The 20,127-nt window shown below is 42.2% G+C and overlaps 1 protein-coding gene across 7 annotated transcripts in view; it reads left to right on the top strand.

Annotated features, from left to right (window-relative positions):
* PRKACB (protein kinase cAMP-activated catalytic subunit beta) overlaps positions 1-20,127 on the top strand; it is an 81,889-nt gene that overhangs the window by 49,493 nt on the left and 12,269 nt on the right. For 4 of the 7 annotated variants that reach the window (XM_048496827.1, XM_048496825.1, XM_048496831.1 and 1 more), the window contains exons 2-6: positions 10,705-10,713; positions 13,430-13,491; positions 14,151-14,279; positions 18,391-18,489; positions 19,916-19,998. In XM_048496827.1, the coding sequence (XP_048352784.1) occupies positions 10,705-10,713; positions 13,430-13,491; positions 14,151-14,279; positions 18,391-18,489; positions 19,916-19,998 (382 nt within the window). The remainder of the gene's footprint in view (positions 1-10,704; positions 10,714-13,429; positions 13,492-14,150; positions 14,280-18,390; positions 18,490-19,915; positions 19,999-20,127) is intronic. The other 3 variants (XM_048496829.1, XM_048496826.1, XM_048496832.1) reach the window with 1 other exon arrangement.

The following is a 20,127-nucleotide window of genomic DNA, read 5'->3' as shown; positions in this document are numbered from 1 at the left end:
AGTCCTATGAGGAAAAATTTAAGGAGTTGGGTATGAGTAGCCTGGAGAGGAGACGACTGAGAGGTGATATGATAACCATCTTCGAGTATTTGAAGGGCTGTCTTCAAGAGGATGCAGTCGAGTTGTTTAGTGTTGCCCCAGAAGTTTCTCAATGGAACAGGCTTCCTCAGGAGGTGGTGGGGCTCTGTTTCCTTGGAGGTATTTAAGCATGGTTTCCTAAGGGGATTCAACAACTACAACACTCTGTGAACCACAGGTCCCCTGTGGTTGGCCATCTAATGCTGATTCTGTAAACATAGGCAAATCATGAGAGTGAAGAGAGGGAGAATTGCATCAGTGCTTGGCTCTTGTAGCTTTTTCTTACATGCCCTGGGAAATGTCAATCCCCACTTTGAGGTCAGGAAGCAATTTTCTTCCAGGTAGTTTGTCTAGGAATCCTGGAGGATTTCTGCCATACTGTGGGCATGGAACAAGGTTCACTGGGCAGGATGTAGTTGTGAATTTCCTGCATTGTGCAGTGGGTTGGACACTTCCAATTGTATGATTCTGTTAGTTTTGACAAACTGGTTTGTCATCTTTGGTCTGAGTGAACTCATGAAATCATAAGCAAATCTGAAACTGTGTGATGGGACTTGTCCTGTGATGTTCCATGAGACTTATCAATTCATAAACGTATAAATTGTACTATCTGGGTCTTTGGTTTTGGTAGTTTCAGTAATGTTGATAGTACTCAACTTTTTATTTTTTAAATAAGCCACCAGAAGCAGCAGTCTCTCCATCTTTGGCTGCTACCAGCATAGTCAAGTGGGTGAAGCATAACAAGCTAAAACTGAATCCAGGTAACATTGAAGTTCACCTTAGGTAGTGCAGTACTTAACTTTACTAACTGTACAAAGAGTTTAGAAAGATTATTAGACACAGTCTTGTTTGAAAATCATATCAATATGGTTGTGAGGAATTCACTTTTCCATCTGCATCTTCTTACCTTTAAGCTACAGCATGTGCAGACAACACAATTTCAAAATAGCAGCAGCCGATGTTGAGAGCTAGAGTTGGCTGCCAAGGAAGGTGACAACAGACTCTGGGAGTAGCTCCAGTGGTGGGATTCAAATAATTTAACAACTGTTTGTTTGCAAGCACCATTTTAACAACCGGTTCTGCCGAAGTGGTGTGAACCTGCTGAATCTCACCACTGAGTAGCTGCCAGGTTGTGCCACAATCACTGTGGAAGCCTTGGACTGCTGTGGGGACAACCAGTCCAACTCTCCGAAGCGGCAGCTGTCCTTTTCAGAGAATGCTGGACCCAGACAGGAAATTTCCCCCTGGTAGGGAGGAGGTGGGATTCCTCCCCTCTCCCACCTCCTGGATGGGGGAGGCAGGGTTCCTCTCCTCTTTCCCCCCTCACAGGATAAGGGAGGTGAGATTCTTTCCCTCTCCTCCCCCCAGGAGAAGAGAGGCGGGATTTGTCCTCCCTGCAAGTTTCATGGGACCTCTTTTATATAGTATAACAGCAAAGTTGGGCACATGTAAAGATACTTAAATCCAGTGGCAGGGTTGTGAGCAAGCAAAAGAGATCTTTTAACAAATACATGAAATGGCCCAGATTTGCAGAAAAAATAGAAATCTGGAAAAAATACATTTGAGAATTTTAACAAATAGACTTACTCAGTGTGTGTTGCTAAGCAATCACAGTATTCCTGGCTAGGTTTCAGCAAGTAAAAGTCAGGAGGGAGCAGAGTCCTTTCCAGGGCTGTTTTGTCCTTTGAGAGAGGGGCCACGCATGGGGAAGGCTCCCACTGCTCCAAATTGGGACATTTCTGGAGATTTAGCGATGGAGTCTGAGGAGTGGATGGTCAGCCAGATAATGCATGGAGTTAACCCTCCATATCAGACATTTTTCTCCAGAGGGCAGATCACTGTTTTTTTGAGGTCAGGTGTAATGCCAGGAGATCTACAGATCCCACATGGAGGAGGGCAACCCTAGCCTGGCAGCAACCACTTGGTGACTTGATACTGCCTAATTTGTATGACTCAACTAGGCCTCACTGATTGCTGTTATTCAACAGCAGCCGCTTTACAAAAACCAGTGAAGTATAGCAGTTAGAGCAGGGTCTGGGAGACCCAAGTTTGAATCTCCATCTTGCTGTGGAAGCTCAATAGGAGATTTTATCCCAGTCACATATTTTCTGCCTAACATATCACACAAGTTTCTGTGAGACTAACAAGGAGGAAAGGAGAATAAGCTGTTTTGGTTCCCATTGTGGGTTATAAATGAGGTAAATAAATATAACTGAAGGTAGGTTGGTTAATGGCTGAGAGTAGGTTGGTTAATGGCTGAGAAGAAGAGAATGAAAAGGGAAGAGTATGTGGGGACAATAGTGTGGAAGGAATACAGGAAAAAGTGAGTTGCCCCTCCACAAGTCCTTGAGGGTCCCCTACTATGTATGTGTGCCTTGCCCAGTGGTGAGTTCCACACAACTGGGCCATAGTTTTCTCAGTAGAAGCTGCTGGTGGGGAAAGGGAAAGCTGAAGACAAAGGGGCAGATAAATGTAAGTTGGTTGTTGGGTGGGAAGTGGAGAAGGAAGCAAGAAAAGGGTAGGGGCTATGGGGGCTTTCAGGAAAAGGAAAGAAAAAATAGCGGGGGAGGGGGAAATGAAATGCAAATCCTTGTGGGTTTGCACTTTCTCACTGAGGCTCTAGACAAACTACATAGTGGAGATAAAAAAACAAAACAGGATGGGGCATCCAACAAAGAATTCAATAGGGCTTGGTTTGCAGAAACCTGAAACAGAGCTGACTCAGAGCATAAGTATTCAAGTATAACCCATTAAACAATGTAGACATTACACTGAAGGACTGTCTCTCCTGATATGAATCCATAGACCATCTCAGTTTTTAATTAATAACAGGGATAGGCTTTCAGATATCATAGGGTTTTATTACATTACTAGCGGGGCCCGGCCACGCGTTGCTGTGGCAGTTGTCCTTCTCATCACAGTCCGCAACCCACACAGATGTCCATGCAGGTCCAATGATCCACAGCATAGCCTTTTGGGGTGGTCAAATGGAATCCCTCTTTCCCTTTTCAGTTCACATTGTTATATGGTGGTGTCTTGTTTTTTTAGTATAATGTAACCCTTTCCATTCCACAACGGAACTGTCCAGAGTGCGAATCCCGCTGTCCATAAGGCCGGTTGACACACACAGTCCTGGCTTGGGTAAGGCAGAACTGGGGCAAGGAGGCTATCCCAGTCAGGCAGCAGAGGCAGGGTGGTGAGGCGCTCAGATCGAGGCCAGCTCTCTGAACATAAGAACATAAGAACAAGCCAGCTGGATCAGACCAAAGTCCATCTAGTCCAGCTCTCTGCTACTCGCAGTGGCCCACCAGGTGCCTTTGGGAGCTCACATGTAGGATGTGAACGCAGTGGCCTTCTGCGGCTGTTGCTCCCGATCACCTGGTCTGTTAAGGCATTTGCAATCTCAGATCAAGGAGGATCAAGATTGGTAGCCATAAATCGACTTCTCCTCCATAAATCTGTCCAAGTCCCTTTTAAAGCTATCCAGGTTAGTGGCCATCACAACCTCCTGTGGCAGCATATTCCAAACACCAATCACACGTTGCGTGAAGAAGTGTTTCCTTTTATTAGTCCTAATTCTTCCCCCCAGCATTTTCAATGAATGCCCCCTGGTTCTAGTATTGTGAGAAAGAAAGAAAAATTTCTCTCTGTCAACATTTTCTACCCCATGCATAATTTTGTAGACTTCAATCATATCCCCCCTCAGCCGCCTCCTCTCCAAACTAAAGAGTCCCAAACGCTGCAGCCTCTCCTCATAGGGAAGGTGCTCCAGTCCCTCAATCATCCTTGTTGCCCTTCTCTGCACTTTTTCTATCTCCTCAATATCCTTTTTGAGATGCGGCGACCAGAACTGGACACAGTACTCCAAGTGCGGTCGCACCACTGCTTTATATAAGGGCATGACAATCTTTGCAGTTTTATTCTCAATTCCTTTCCTAATTATCCCCTCTGGGTTCTTAAAGGGCCATGTGCAAAAGAAGCGGAGCCAGTAGTGTTGGTTCACCCCCACCCCGTGGATTTTCTTAGAAGAAAAAGGCAAACTCCAGCTCGTTTTTAGTAAATATGGGTGAGGAAGTGGGTAAGTGGTGGTTGGATGTGAGGGAGGGCAGAGTGAGGTGTGTGAGGATGAGCTGGATGTGTATTGTGTGGTAGCAGTGGGTGAGGCACAGAGAGTGAAAGTTACCTGCGTGTGGGGGGGGGAACCCCACCTGACGTCTCCCACGGCAAAGTGTGTATGTGTTTCACTTCCACTCATATTACCTAACAGTATTACCTATTTACTGTTTTCACTGCTCATCTCTGCCCATCTACACAAACATTCTAAGCCCTCATACCAAGCCCTCAGGCCACAGACAGGCTGCACGAACATTCTAAGGGTGACAGTAAACACAGCCAGCTTCATTGCCTGGTGCGCCAGGAAAAAGACGTTTTACCTGGCTCAGGTATAGACTTTGATTTGAAGGTCCGATTACCTGCCGAGAACAGGGAGGAACGTCATGTGAAAATTTGGGGGCAATCCGTCCAGCCGTTTCGGCGTTAGGGAGTGACTAACAAAGTCACTGTTAGCTTTTTATATATATAGATGAGAGAAGCTGCAGACAATAGTTTCAAGTTCACACTGTAGTGTTCCCCCTCCCTAATGAAGATGTAGAAAGGATTTCCTTAAAAAGGAGTTAAGAATATTGCTGAATGGTAAACCAGAAGCACAGGAAATCAGTAAAATTAATATATTAAAGGAGGATTATCCTCTCTTAAGATCTGCTGAGCTTTGTGGGTTGCATGCTTTACAGGGGGCTATGTAACTGAGAGAAGACAGCGGTGCTAATTAGGTGGGAGTGTAGGAGATGTTTTAAAAAGAAAACATTAGCATGTCTGGTGCAGATAGCGTACATTCTTACAGATTTCATGATTTTGTATTTTTATTACAGTTCTCAAATGGAAAAGAAACTATAGTCTGATAATGGGCATTCTAAATAACAAGTAGGAAATGGCATCTACCAGAGCAGATGGAGATTTTGGACTCACTCATTTACTCTCTGCTTCGTTTCTTAAATCATTAGTTCTGTGCAGGGATGGCTTTATTCCTGAGCCCTCAAGGGGAGGGCGGTATACAAATTCAAATAAACAAACAAACAAATAAATAAATATTCAGCAGTTTCTCACTTGTTGACACTGTCCCTAAGAAGAAACTGCTTGGAACTCAGAATGTGCTCATATGGGAAAGAAAAGGAGAAAGTAGTTCAGTAATTCATAGCCCATAATCAAGGCTCATGCAAATAAGGCGTGGAGGTTTTTCCCCTTCACCGATTCCTTGCTTCATTATGAGTTTGAGGGCTAACTCTTTAATAGTAAATTATGTTGGCACTAGCAATAAAGCCTGTTGTGCAAAAAAAAATATACAACGGGCTCTAGAAAACTAATTCTCCCAGGGCAAGAGACGTGGATGGAGCATATCTACAGAAAATGGTGCCTGGCACAAACACAGAAATCCCCCCCCCCATTCCAGTTTCCCCAAGGAGGGCCAGCAGGGTGCCTGTGAGTTCTTCCCATCTTCATAGGTACTCCTCCCAGTTGCAAAACTGGATTCCAGCTTCCCAGAGGGAGGGAACCACTAGGGTGCCTGTGAAGATGAGGAGTCAATTGTGCAAAAATAAATAAATAAATAACAGGCTGTAGCAAGTGGGGACTCAAGAGGACATTACTCCCACCCTACTTCTGCTCTGTCTCTCACTCTCCATCCTGCCCCCCTTTTTTAATCTTCTAAAACTGACTCATTCTGTCAACTGTCTCATAATTTAGTGTCCTAGAGCTACCAAGTCTTGAACTATTACTGAGCTTCTAACAACTTTATGGCTGATGGGTTGAACTTTTATATTTATTCAGACGTTATTATTATTATTTATTAGACTTTTATACCACTCCCCCCCAAAGGGCTCTGAGCGGTGTACAACATAAACAATGTTGTTCTTTTAAAGCAAGTGGAAAACATGTGGTTCTACTGGAGGAGGCGGACATCTTTTCTGGGTGTTTCCTACCGGAACTCAGGGAGGCCGGACTAATTAAAGATGTCACTTCCTGTGGTCCAATTGGGTGTCACCCTTAATCCCCAGTATCGTTCCTGCCTCAGCAGGGAGAGCAGCACTCTGTTCGAGCTCTTCTCCAGAGTTCTCTCTATTCCTCATTGCCTTCTACTTGTCAGTAAGTCTTAACTGTTTGTCCTTGTGAGTTTTCCTTCTCTTCTGTGCCACTTGTGGGGCTGTCTTGGGGGTTTCTGGAGTCTGTCCATTCCCTACCCCCCCCCCCACCTCCTCCTAGCTCAGATGCTGGAGATGGCATCTAATCGTTTCTCTCCTGAGAGGGAGGTCTTCTCCCGGTCCTCCGCTGAGAGGACCATGGCAGCAAACAAGGCTCGACTCCTGTCTCAGGGAGCGAGTGAATTACCAACTGTCAGACCAAAAACTTCATGTCAAGGTTCCATCACCCAGAGGCAATGGGGGTGGGCTCCCTCTCAACACCCTGGCCTAAGGGTCTTCTTTATGCATTTCCTCCAACACCAAACTTACCCAAAGTCCTTCAGAAGATAGTGTTGGAGAAGGCCCTAGTGATTTTGGTGGCACCCTTCTGGCCACGTCGTCCGTGGCTTTCTTCCATTCTAGACCTTGCAGCAGCTCCGGGACTTACACTTCCGACACCCCAGGACATGCTAATCCAAGGACCCATCTTCCACCCCAAACCCCAATGGTTCCAGCTAACCGCTTGGCTGTTGAACGGAGGCTGTTAAGGAGGAAGGGCTACTCGGATCAGGTAACCACCACCCTCTTAGCCTCACACAGGAAGTCCACCAACAACATATACAATTGTTCGTGGAAAATTTTTTCTAGATGGTGCAGGAGGAAATCAGTCAACCCAGAACGGCCGACATACCACAAATCTTGAACTTCCTACAGGAGGGATTTGATCAAGGCCTACGCAGCTCAACTCTTAGGAGACAAGTGGCGGCCCTTTCCACTGTCTGCGATCATGCTCAGGGCATTCCCATTTCACGCCATCCTAATGTTATTCGTTTTCTGAAAGGAGTCACTCAACTTCACCGACAGTTCATCGGTTCCCAACTTGGCGTCTACACCTAGTTCTGTTGGCCCTCACTAAATCCCCGCTCGAACCAGTTCAAACAATTCACCTCAAATGGCTCCGGGAGAAAACTCTGTTTCTACTCGCCATTACCTCCGCAAGACGTGTCTCAGAGCTGCACGCCTTATCAATCATCAAGGATCGCTGTAATTTCCACCAAGATCGCTGTAATTTCCACCAAGTGGTACTCAAACTAGATCCTTCCTTCATTCCCAAAGTGCGTTCCTCGTTCCACATCATTCAGGACATCGTGGTACCCAACTTCTGCCCCAATCCTTCCCATCTGAAAAGACTTTGGCACAACCTGGACGTGCGTAGGTCCTTAAAAGCCTTCCTCATACAAACGGAATCAATTCAGAAGTCCAACAGCATGTTCATCAATATCTCTCAACCTAACATGGGGCATCAAATGTCCAAAGCAGCTATCAGTCGTACCATCAAGACATGCATCTTTGAAGCCTACAAAGCTTCTGACCAGCCTATACCACAGGGGATAGTGGCCCACTCTAAACGCAGCGCTGCAGCTAACGCAGCATTTAGGAACCAGGCCTCGGTATCAGACATTTGCAGAGCAGCCACATGGTCATCGGTTTCCTCCTTTGTGAGACATTACAAATTGCACTCCACAGCAGCCCCCGTGGCCGCCTTTGGCAGGAGGGTGTTGGAACATATTATTGGAGACTGATCCTGAACCGCCCGCTTGGAACACTGCTCTGGGAGGTCCCAGAAAAGATGTCTGCCTCCTCCAGTAGAACGGTCCATTGGTTACTCACCGTGAAGGGTCCTTCTACTAGAGGTAAGGCGGACATCTTGGCCCTCCCGGGATCATCATTAGTCTCCAATCCTTCCTTACTCTCCTGCCGTACTACATTTATGACTCAGTATACCTTACAAGGTTATTTTTTCATTGACACTTGTGCACCTAGGATCTTACCCTTATTGGATATCCTCGACCATTGGTCGTAATTCTAGCTACCAAAGTTATAGTTCTTGTTACATTGTCTTATTGTTGTTACTTCCTGTTCTTGTTCACTTTACGTGTTTTTCTTGGAGAAGCACCTTACTGCTTTGACAGGTGTCTACTGAGGATTAAGGGTGACACCTACTCTGACCACAGGAAGTGACATCTTTAATTAGTCCTGCCTCCCTAAGTTGCGGTTAGGAAACACCCAGAAAAGATGTCCGCATTCCCTCCAGTAGAAGGACCCTTCACGGTGAGTAACCAATGGACCATTCATAAAAGACAATGGGGAAATATATCTGTTTTATTCTAGCATGGATTTCTACTGACTTCACTAAACAATTTATGCTTTTAATTGAGCAGCATAGAGAAACATATCACATCTTTTCCCCCACTGTGTGATCACTTGATCTGCCTAGTATTAGTTATTAATGACACAGGTTTTTACATGAAATATGCTTATTAATAGGTGAATATGTTAGACCATATTAAGTAAAAAGGTGAAAATAATCCCCTGTGCAAGTACCAGGTCATTACTGACCCACAGAGTGATGTCACATACCAACGATTTCTAGGCAGATTGTGTTTATGGGATAGTTTGCCATTGACTTCCCCAGTTGCCTACACTTTACCCTCAGCAAGCTGACTACTCATTTAACTGACCTCAGAAGGATGGAAAGATGAGTCAACCTTGAGCTGTTGGACATTTGCTTACCATGATGTCCCCGTGAGGACCGTGGCTGCTGCATTTTGGACTAGTTAGAGTTTCTGGAGCAAGCCCAAGGGCAGTTGAGTTCCAGAAGTCCAGTCCAGAGGTCACCATGGATCATTGTGGCCAGATTGGCCTGGGACAGATAGGGGGCCAACTGCTTCACCTGGTGCAGATGTAAAAAATGTTGTGCAAGTCATGTGTGCCACTTGAGCCTCCATCAACAAGGAGGAGTCAAGAAGCATACCTAAACTTTTGACAGTTGAGGCAGTACTCAACTGCACACCATCAAGAATTGGATAGATTGATAATATTTCCTACGGAGACACAGACTGCATCCCGACTGGCTTTCCACAGCCAGGATGGGCACAGGTCTAGGAGGCATGTGGTGAGCTTCATAACTCCAAGGATTCTGTCCGCATCATCCAGGGAGAGTCAGTCAAAAAGTTCCAGTATCGGACCTGAAGACAGCCAAGGGACCTCTAGTTCCCTATTTGCATTCAAATTGGAGAGACGATCCTAGCAGTGACAAGTTTCTAACTGCAAAGAAAGCTCGCAAAGTCCTCACAGCTTAGGGCCAGATAATTTCCAATTTGGAGCTTTTTTAGAATAATTCAGCAAATAAGGCCATCAATTGCTGAATTATTCTAAATAATTGTTCTGGACATGAGATAGCAGATGTGATGTTGGCCATGAAGTATTCACTCTTCATGACTTTCACCACCATTTCATAGGCTTTCATGAGCCTTTTATAAGATATTCTTGTCACTTCGTCACAAGTTTTCCACCAAGTTTTCTGAAAGAGCTGTGGTAACAAAGTTCAGAACCATGAAGCAAGAAACCTGTAGTTATTTGTAGGGGAGGAATTCCCAGTCAGCCTGTAGGCACCTTTGAAATTCTGACATAGCACAGCTACAAAATGTTTGTCAACAATTGGCTGCTGCAGCTTATCTTTAGTCACTCAGTGAAGATTGTTGTGCTAAGGTGACAGCTGCTGTCAAGGCAACATTTTTTAAAAAATTGGCACAGCCAATCTGAAACCTTTTTAGGCAGAAGCCTCATTTATCCTTCACACTTTCTAAAAGCACTAGGTGGTCACCAGGAAAGGTCTCAACAGGCACATGGTACCCAAAAGCACCACATTGGTGAGGCCTTGGTGTATGGGATATCTGCCCAGTTAGCTAAAGATTCTTTTTGCTTCCATTTTAATCATGTGAACTTCTGAATCTGCAACCACTTTTCAGTTCAAAATAAGGCTTGTCTGATCAATAATGTAAGAGGTTGTTGCAGATAAGCTATCCTGGTTAGAATATTCAACTACTAGCACCCCCATTTACATGTAATGTAGTTTTGTTGGATTTCAGCTCTAGTATCCTTCACTAAATGTGTACTTTTAGGGCATGTATTAGATCTGGTAAATGAGTGACTGTAACCGCCATGGCTCCTGGTTTTCCTGAGGTTTTTTACATAACTTGTTTCTGTATTGGTATGCATTTTGCTTGTTAATTTATTTATTTTTTTTAAGAAATTCTTTCATAGCGACTTTTGTATCTGTTTTCAATATAAAGTACTTGACAATTCCTGTCTGTTCTTTCTAGTTATAGAAATTTGAGAGTCTTTTGCAATTTATCTGTGTTTTTCTGGAGCATTGCATAAATGTGGGAGGGCATGTCATATCCATCCTAGGGGAGAGAAGGGAATCGGCTTGAATTTTATTTCTTTGTGCCTCCTGTGGAAAATGTGTCAAACTTTTTTTCTCTCTTCTCTTTTCATCATCACATCTGTGTGGGTGAATGTTCCTGCAAATCCTTGATGAAACCTATAGAAACCTTTGGTATGCTCATTCTTTCATTAGAGCCCAAAGTCACTGACTATACTATGAAATTATAAAAAGGAAATAAACTAAAATTTAAAAACTGAGACACGAGTAAAATGTGCACTGGGTAATTAAAGTACAGTGATGGGGTTTCAATGCATTAAAGAAGTCTTCAAACTTTACAAGAGTCCTCTTTCTGCCAAAAAAAAGAGAAAGATAAGGGCTTAGTGTTTTTCTGGTAACCCATAGCCATTGCCGGTTAATAATGTAGTAAACCTTAACTCTCAGTATGTAACTCTCACATTTGTAATTTGACACTAGAGTCAGATACCAATTAAACAATAGTTTAAAGACAATGAAACATTTGATGAGAAATCGAATTTGTTTACTATATAATGCATTTAAGTTACCATTTCATTCAAGTTAATACTCATGACAACATAAAATCAGTTAAACATTTAAAACTAGTGCAATAATGCAATAGAATTATTCAGAAGTGTCAAAAGTAATCATAAGACAATCAACAAATATCTACAGGTATCTTTTGAAGTGGGCTTTATCTCAAAGTGAGTAGAAATTGTCAAACAAGATCACCAGACAAATGTTTTGAAGCAGACCATTCCACAGTTTGGGTGCTACACTACAGCAGACAAGACTCTGGCTCCTTCCACACATGCAGAATAATGCACTTCCAATCCACTTTCAGTGCACCTTGTAGCTGTGCAAAATAGCAAAATCCACTTGCAAGCAATTGTGAAAGTGGATTGAAAGTGCATTATTCTGCTTGTGCGGAAGGGGGTTCTGCTTAGCATTTTCACAGACCTACTCATGAGAAAGATAAGAACATAGAACAAGTTGCCCTCTGTAAGGTGGGAGGGACACGTGAAAGTAAGCTTTCCCTAAAACGTTAATATGTAGATTGCAGAGCATTACTATAAATGCCGTGAACTGTTTCCAGTGGCAACTTGCAAGCCCTCTCTGCTGTGCTCTGGTGACAAACTGCCTCCTAAAATAGGAAACATATATAGCATATTTATATGTTTATTAAAAGGGTCTATGTGGGAAAGTTCAGATTTTTCTGGCCCTGCCCACGTGGCAGCCATTTTCCCTGCCCCCTATACCTGCAGTAATTATTTGCTCCTTGTCAACAGAGAGCTTTTTTGTTGTTTACCCAGTAGTTGAATATCCTTGTAACAGCTCGTATAGCAGGTTCCCTGAATTCTCAAGTGTTCTTTTTCTTTTTTTTTAAAGCAAGTCGGTAGTCTCATCCATTGTAAAGATGCCCACTTCTGCTTATATCTGTCCGGAGAAAGGATTTGGAGACCTACTTTTTAAAAAAGGTGGCCACTGGGGAAGGGAAACCAGACACATGGACTCCTGTTGCCAATGTTCTATATCACTAGCTGCAACAGCAACAGAGAAGCTGCACACACCAGACTCCATGTGGGAAAAATATCTTTGTACCCTTGTGTTAACGGAGGGGTATGGACTGGTTTCCTGAGCAGCTGCCTGTTCTGCACTCCCCCTGCTTCCATATGGTAAATTACTTTTGAAACAGTTGTAACAGTTGTAAAAATAGATTGCTACACCACAGTGATGTGGTGTTCATGGTGATGGGGGAAGGGAAGTCAGGACAAACCATGTAGGTGAAGTAAAGGTGACTACCCCTGGGCAAGCACTGGGTCATTACTGACCCATGGGGTGACATCACTGGGGATGTAAAACTGTACACTTGACCAGGAAAAATGATTCTCACTTACTGTGTACATGTATATCTGCCTCTGGGTGATCTTTAAAAATGGAAGATACGCAACAGGAAAAATATGACCCATATTATACATTAGCTGTTCATTGGTGGAGAAGGAAAATGGATAGAAATAGGTAACATTATTATATCCAATCCTTTAAACTGCTCTTGAGCAAGCTTCAGTGAAATTGGGAGGGGCAAGAACATTCTCCAGTCCTTCTGGGAAGATTCTCTCCCCCCCCCCCCCACACACACACACATACCACTCTGTGGCTGCTGCAGACAGCCATAGCTAAGCAAAACATCTTATGAAAGTTGAAATTATATTACTGGTCCTAGTGACTCCAGTCTAGAATCCCCCCAACTATTACAGTTAATTCCTTCAAAAAATGGCAACTTTTACAGAAAAAAAATCTACTCTGGCAAGTAATCTGACAATAATAAAATACAAAATTAATATTGAATGACTTTATTTTAGTGCACATTTTATACAGCTACACAGAATGTTACTAGAAGTCAAAATTAGTAGTTCAAAATAGTCTTTGACTATGGGCATATCTAATGCACAATTTTGTAACCCTGCGTTTTGCCTCTGCTTGCAATAATGTTGTGCACCCAATTCTTCAGCTTGCAAACAGCCTTTAAGCAGAAGTGATGCACTGGAGCAAGAACCACGTTTGCTCTGCAAATAACAAATGGAAATAGAGTTAAAATCTGTCTCCAGTCCATCTGAATTACCTGCATTACCTTAAAGCTGCTTGCGTGTACAGTGATGTGGCCGATTAGATTTAAACTTTAATATTAGTGTGCTGAGATATACTGTACTTCATAAGCTTTAGAGAGCTGTTAGAGCTACAGTAGAGATTTTGCTTTTTTAGCGTGAGAAGAGTACAAGTTTATTGGCACTCCTTTATACCAACCTTAGAGTAATTTCAAACAGTTATCACTGTAGTGAAGTATATTAAACATCATGTTTTGTGCTTTCAGTGAAAGAGTTCCTAGCCAAAGCCAAAGAAGACTTCTTAAGAAAATGGGAAAGCCCTCCTCAGGTAACTAAACTCAAACTTCTATTGACATAATTTAATCCTCCATATGTGGGAAACAAAGAAAAACATATGTATATGGTCACCCACTGAGTGGGTGAATGACTCTCAACAGGGCTGGCTTTCCCTGTAACTCAGCAGTCTCCTGATTGCAGCCCTGCAAATATCTCTCCAAAGAAATCAGTGGGAGCTACTCACTTCTGTATAACAAAGACCATATTAGGGAAAGTTGCCAGAAGTCTTGCCCAAGGCAGGGTGAATAGTAAACCAAATAATCTGTGTATGATCTATCTTCTCTCAGTGAAATTTCAGTATGTGATTATCCCCTAGAGCAACATACATTCCACCAGGAGCATAGCAGTGACCAAGGGATAGAGGCATAATTAGCATATGAGAAATATGCAATATATAACACTATGCAACTAATTTCTGACTTTTCCAAGTGAGGCTGATCTTATCACTATTTATGCAATTACAAAATACAGTATCATTTTTAGTACTGATTGTTTCCACCAATGTCTTCTGTGGATGTGAAATCTAAGTAGTAATTATTTCTGTTCAGATTTGCAATATGATACAATATGATGCTGATCAATAAACAAATGTGTGGTTGCAACTGTGTTTTATGAAATTGTAAAATATGTCTTTGTCTTATTCTTATTTAGAATACTGCTGGTTTAGATGACTTCGAGAGGCTAAAAACACTTGGAACTGGGTCATTTGGCAGAGTCATGCTGGTGAAACATAAATCCACAGAACAGTATTATGCCATGAAGATACTGGATAAACAAAAGGTTTGTACAGTTTGGTAATAATAATTTGGAGTGCTTGGTGAATGCTATCTTCTATATTCAGTTCACTGTAAATCTGAGCTGATATTGTACTGTTTCTTTTACATGCCTTGGCATGGATCATTCTTTACTTATTCAACAAGGGGAAATTAAACCATTCCCTATCAAAGGCGGAGAAATGGCACATCAGTTTTCCCTCTGTTTAAATTGTGTTATATACAGTTACCACAACTGGGTAATTTGCTTTGATGTGATTTAAGAAGGGTTTTTTTTATTGTTGCTGGGTAGAAGAGGTCTGCCATAAATTAGTACAGGATAGATCTATGGCCCACTCCTCACAGGCCAAAACAGTTCCCTAGGCACTGTAAACACACTGTTCCTGGGACGCAGTTCAAAAGGCTGCCACCTCCAAAATGAGGCAGCACCGTTCTTCCCTCCCCTCCCCCCCCACTGGCGGGGGAAGCACTGTTTTTGAAACTCTCTCAATGAGCGAGGCTTTTCAAAAACAGCGTTGTGCACCTGGTGCTGTGTTCTTTTGACAAGCCTCTTTACTACTGGTATAATGATTGACCTTCATTCTTCCCCTGTGCTTTAGTCTTGATCGTTTCTTCTTGCTGTCTTTTTATTGTGATTCCAGCACATTCCTAACTGTCTGCCATTAGTATCATTTATTCTGACTTTTCTCCAGGGAACCCAGGGAAAAGAAATTGTGTGGATATTGGTTGAAATGAGATCATTTTGGAGGCAGAGTGTTATGGCAAATAGTTCATGTCTCTCTACATAGATATGGCATGCTAGCTGTGAATAAAGAGGCACTATGCAACTAGTTTACTTCGTATCTCCTCAAGCTTATGTTTCAAGCAGCAACTGCTTGTCTTATTTTTGCATAAGAATTATTGTATTAGTGCAGGGATTCCTAATTTAGGGGGTTTGCAATGTTTGCTATAATGGGCAGCAAAATAGAGTTGGAGAACAGAAAAGTTGATACAAGTGCTATCTCCTGTGACCAGCCAGCATAACGACCTTTGAGATGTTCTTTTAGATGTGCAAGCCATTTGCCTTTAAGAACAATCAGGTGGCTGGACCATATTTAAATGACCCAATTGATGTTGGTCCTTCTCTCCAAATAAGCGCTACCGAGTTGGGGGGCAGTGTATTGTCTCTGTGACAGTAGTCCAAATGATACAGTTCCATCCAGTTGTCTTAAGTCGTCTAAACTTTTTCCAAACCCATGGAAGCTGCTTGTGGTGAAGCAGCCCCTTTGTCACTGAAGATCTGTCTAAAGAACAACATAATTGCAAGACCTTCTTAAACATTTGCATACACTGGTATATGGATGGTTATGGTACTTGTACAAGTATGTAAAACTGATCTACCTTGTTCATCGCTGGAAATTTTTGTATTTTCGGTAATTCCCAGTTCTCTGCTTTTCAGTGTGTCCATCTGCCCCTTCCCTTTTTCCAAGCTCTGTGCATTCAAGATAATGCAATTAACAAACTGTGGTAGTCTAAGAACAGCTAGAATGTTGGATAATGTTAGGCATCTGACAGGCTTTGCTGAACACAGCCAAACAGGCATTTTTTAGAGGCTTGTGAATTTGCCTGAGTTACCATGCAATCTGTTTTTTTCCCTTTGCCTCATTCTTGGCTATGGTTTTAAACAGTGTTCACTAAAAGAAGGCAGTCATGCTCAGTAAACAAAATAAACAAGGGAAAAGGAAGAAACCTAGGAGAAGACCTTCAATGGGCTTTGTGCAACAAAAAAATGTCTTGCCCAAAACAGCATACTTTGAATTTCATGGAGGTACCAGTTCCAGGCATAGAATATGTAGCTTAAGTACAAATCTTCCATTAGATGATGGGTATAGATATAGTTTGTGTTTAGTGTGATTTTTAAAGTTTAGACAGACTGGAATGAGAAGTCTTGGGAATAGAAGAAGAACTACAGAGTGTGAGGCACCAGGTGTTGGGCAACAGAAGGCATGCTGCACTCACAAAATTCTGCTATTAGGACTGACCACCCCCTGCTTCTTACAAAATGAACATGAGGCATGGGTTTGGACAAGAGCAAGCAACTTTTCGATCATCCACTGGGTAGATTCAACCATTCTGCTCAAAGTTTGTTGCCTTCCTCCAACTTAAATGGCTGTTCCAGTGATGGGTTAGATGCTTAGGGCAATGGAATACCCCCTCGGCTAACTAAAAGGAGGCTTCAAATCTTGTTTAGCAGAATGGTTGGATCCACCCACTGTAAGAGATCTGTATCATATATCTAATAGTCAAGTATGCCTCCCCAGATCAAAAAAATCCTCAGTGGAGCCACTGGGAGAAAAATTCTGCAAGACAGATCTTATTCTTTGAAAAACAAATAAATTGCAGCTATATTCACCAAAAATATTATGAACAACATGTGTGCAGATGATACAGGGGAGTAATGACAACTATTAAACACATGGAAGACAGTGGGATTTCCCCTCTCCCTCAATTACTTGTGGCTTATAGTAACCATTTGGTTAATATCTACATAACATCATAGGTAACTTCATAGTAATGTAAGGAAGAAAGAAATCAACAATTAGAGAATATCCATGACAACACTTTACTTAGACCTTCACTACTTTGCTTAGCCTTTCAAAATGAGAATGCTTTCTCCAAAGCTAGCTGATGTGGTTTAAGGATGCTTCACCCATGCTTCTTTTTGATAACAAAACCATATGAAAGTATTTGAGAATACCCCACTACAAATATTCCAACAGATCAGAAATCCATGATCTATAATTCACGTAATCTGTAAACATGTCATTGTCAGCTTTAAGTCTCTTCTGAGAAGGAAGAGGAGCAAAATGTGCAGTTGCCTTGAGAGCAGTTGTGTATTTGCTATCATCTTTGTGTTCTCCAGGAACATGTGAATGGTTGCCTAGCAATCACATTCTGATTTGCCTCTTGCCAGGGTAATAAAGGTGGCAGTTTGGAAATGGTTACTGAAACAGCTGGCATTATACCTTGATAGGGACCCCAACTTAGGAAACTGGGGCTTGGCAGCCGCTGATCAATTGTGGCAGCTGTCAATTCAAGCTTTAAAATTGTGGCAGCTGTCAATTCAAGCTTTAAAATTTATATCATGAAACTATGTGCTAATGCAGTTATTGCTACTTAAAATTAGTTCAGCATAAATAGTTTACAAAATCTCTGACAACAATTTAAGCCTGATCCTAGTTGTGGCGATCTTCAAATTTAAATTAATAGAATGAATTGAAGTCTATCCCAAATTAATTGGTACTAGCGGTTCTTGGTCTTTGTACTCACCACCAGGTCCTACTGTAATATAAGGGCAAACACATAAGATAAAATAATGCCAGTGTTCTTTAAAGGTACTTTTCTAATGTACATGAGGAAAATGAAAAAGGACTACTCACAGTTTCCGGAGCTAGTGATTCTCTCTTTTGCCAGATGTCCCAAAGCTATCCGTAACTGCAGTTTTAACAAGAGCTTGCTGTGTATAGTAGTGTTTACATTTGTGCTTCTGTTTAATCAGCAAGTTTGCATGAAACAAACTGGATACTAGATTCTCATTTGCAGTGCTTGCAATAGAGCCGTCGTCTTTGTTGGAATAGGCCATACTGTTTCTTTGACAGTCTCAGTGGAGAACCAAAGATGGGATAGGCATGGAGACTGTATGATACATCTTTTGATGAAGCAAACGATAAAGCAGAAGAGGAAAATTGTTAAATATACAGCGGACTTAGTTATATTGCAGTCTTTTCTGCACCCAAGTGGGTACTGTGGTTTGCACCCAATACCATGCTTCTGTTATGGAGGTGAGCTTTTGGTGCTAGGCCCTTCAGTGTACACAAGACAATTGTTTCCAATTAGCTAAAAGCCCCGAGCACCACAGGAGTACGCGGTACAGCAGAGGAAGAGCTGCAGAAGCAAGACATAAGCTCCCAACTGATATACCCTACTTACAGGTCTAGGTATGACTTTAGCAATTTTTGTTTAGTGTAAGACTGAACACACTCAAACAAAGTCGACTTTGTTATTTCCATCATAAATAGTGTTTTGCCTTGTTTGAGACTTTGTTTATTCAGACTAATGAATTCTGGGTTTTTTTGTAGGTGGTCAAACTGAAACAAATAGAACACACACTGAATGAAAAAAGAATATTACAAGCAGTGAACTTTCCTTTTCTTGTAAGACTGGAGTATTCTTTTAAGGTAAATGTTAAATTAGAGATTATGACTGGTCACAATGTTTTATTGTATCCCTGTTCAGGACAAAGATGACAGTAGATTTAAATTTGCCATTTCCTGAACCGTCTTTGTCCTAGAATGCTTTGCTTGGGTCCTGGTGCCACCTAGTTCTGTCCCTAAGGCTCTAGGATCCAAGCGGAACATTCTAGAACAAAGATAGTCCAGGAAATGACAGATGAATTCACAATTCTTCTGTCACCTTTATCCTGAACAGGGTATAGCTTTCTACCCATTATTCCATTAGATTTTAACAAGTAGGAATCCACAAGGACTTGAAAGAGGGAACTCACCTAATTCTGTTAGGTAGGCACTAAACCCAAGTGGAGCATTCTAAAAAAAAGACAGTCCAGCATGTGGCAGTTGTAATTTTACTTGGTTCTTTTTGTTGAAAAGGGTATAGGACAGTGGAATTTCGTGGAATCACAACAGATCTGTCAACTACAGAGATCAGTTTCCCCTTCAGGCTGCAAGCTCTAGGTTGGAAAATTCCTAGAATTTTGTGTGGATCCTGGGGAGAGAGGTGAGGGAAATTATCTCAGCAGGGTAAAATGTTCTAGTGTTGACCCTCCAGAGGAGCATTTTCTCCAGTCGAATTGGTCTCTATCATCTGGTGATCTGTTGTAATTCTGAGTGATATCAAGACCCTACCTGGAGGCTGGCAATACTGCCTCCCTCCCTCCCAGCCATCAGTCCATCTACCAATCTGTCCCTCTGTGTTAAGCTTTCCCTCTCTGTGCCCCCCAGTAGCATAGTGCCAACAGGGCATTGGCAGGGGCATGGAGGGGGAGTTCTGGGGCGTGCACATGCCCGAGCGCAGTTCCCCCTTGCTCCTGGTGCCCCTCCCAGGTTCTTCCACAGCAAAATGGTGATTTGAATCTGGGTCTCGCAGATCCTGCTTTGAAGCTCTAACCACTGCACTACACTTTGCTGTTTTGTTCTGTGGCATTTGTGTGCAGATAGTGTGAGGTGCCTGAGAACTGCCCCCTGGAAATCATGAAGAACAGTTGCATCATCCAGATGCATGCATATTTTAGTTGCATCTTCTAAAAATGTTGCTACAATAGCATAATTTTTCTTCCTGTATATATTTTCACTCTTCTGTAACAGCAAACAGTGCCTAAGTCCAGCAAATATGAAAATAAGAACAGTCCTGCCAGTCAAAGCCAATTTTTTCAGACCAAGTGATAAGAAATTTTGGTAACATTATTGGTTTAAGTTCATGGCTAAATCTGAATGCTTCTTGTCTAGATTTTTCCAATATATTGTTCCATGTTCAATACAAGTATGCATGTAATTAATTTTTTATCATTTTATTTCGTCAGAAGTAAAATTTGATGGATTTTCTATGAATCCCTAGATTCCCAACTGAACACTCTTCATTTTCCCTTAGGACAATTCTAATTTATATATGGTTATGGAATATGTTCCTGGAGGTGAAATGTTCTCACATCTAAGAAGAATTGGAAGGTTCAGGTAAGATGAGAGACTTTCTAGCAGCTTTTGATAGTTTCAGGAAGTACTTTTTAAAGATCTCTTGCAGAGTATAAAGGTTTTCTGAAATGTCTTAGAAAAACAAGTTATCTAATACTTTCAGCAACTTTT

The sequence above is a fragment of the Sphaerodactylus townsendi genome, linkage group LG05 (assembly GCF_021028975.2).
Source record: "Sphaerodactylus townsendi isolate TG3544 linkage group LG05, MPM_Stown_v2.3, whole genome shotgun sequence".
In the NCBI taxonomy this organism is placed as follows: Eukaryota; Metazoa; Chordata; class Lepidosauria; order Squamata; family Sphaerodactylidae; genus Sphaerodactylus; species Sphaerodactylus townsendi.
Note: the sequence above shows the minus strand (reverse complement) of the source record. Positions and strands in the feature narration are given on the sequence as shown.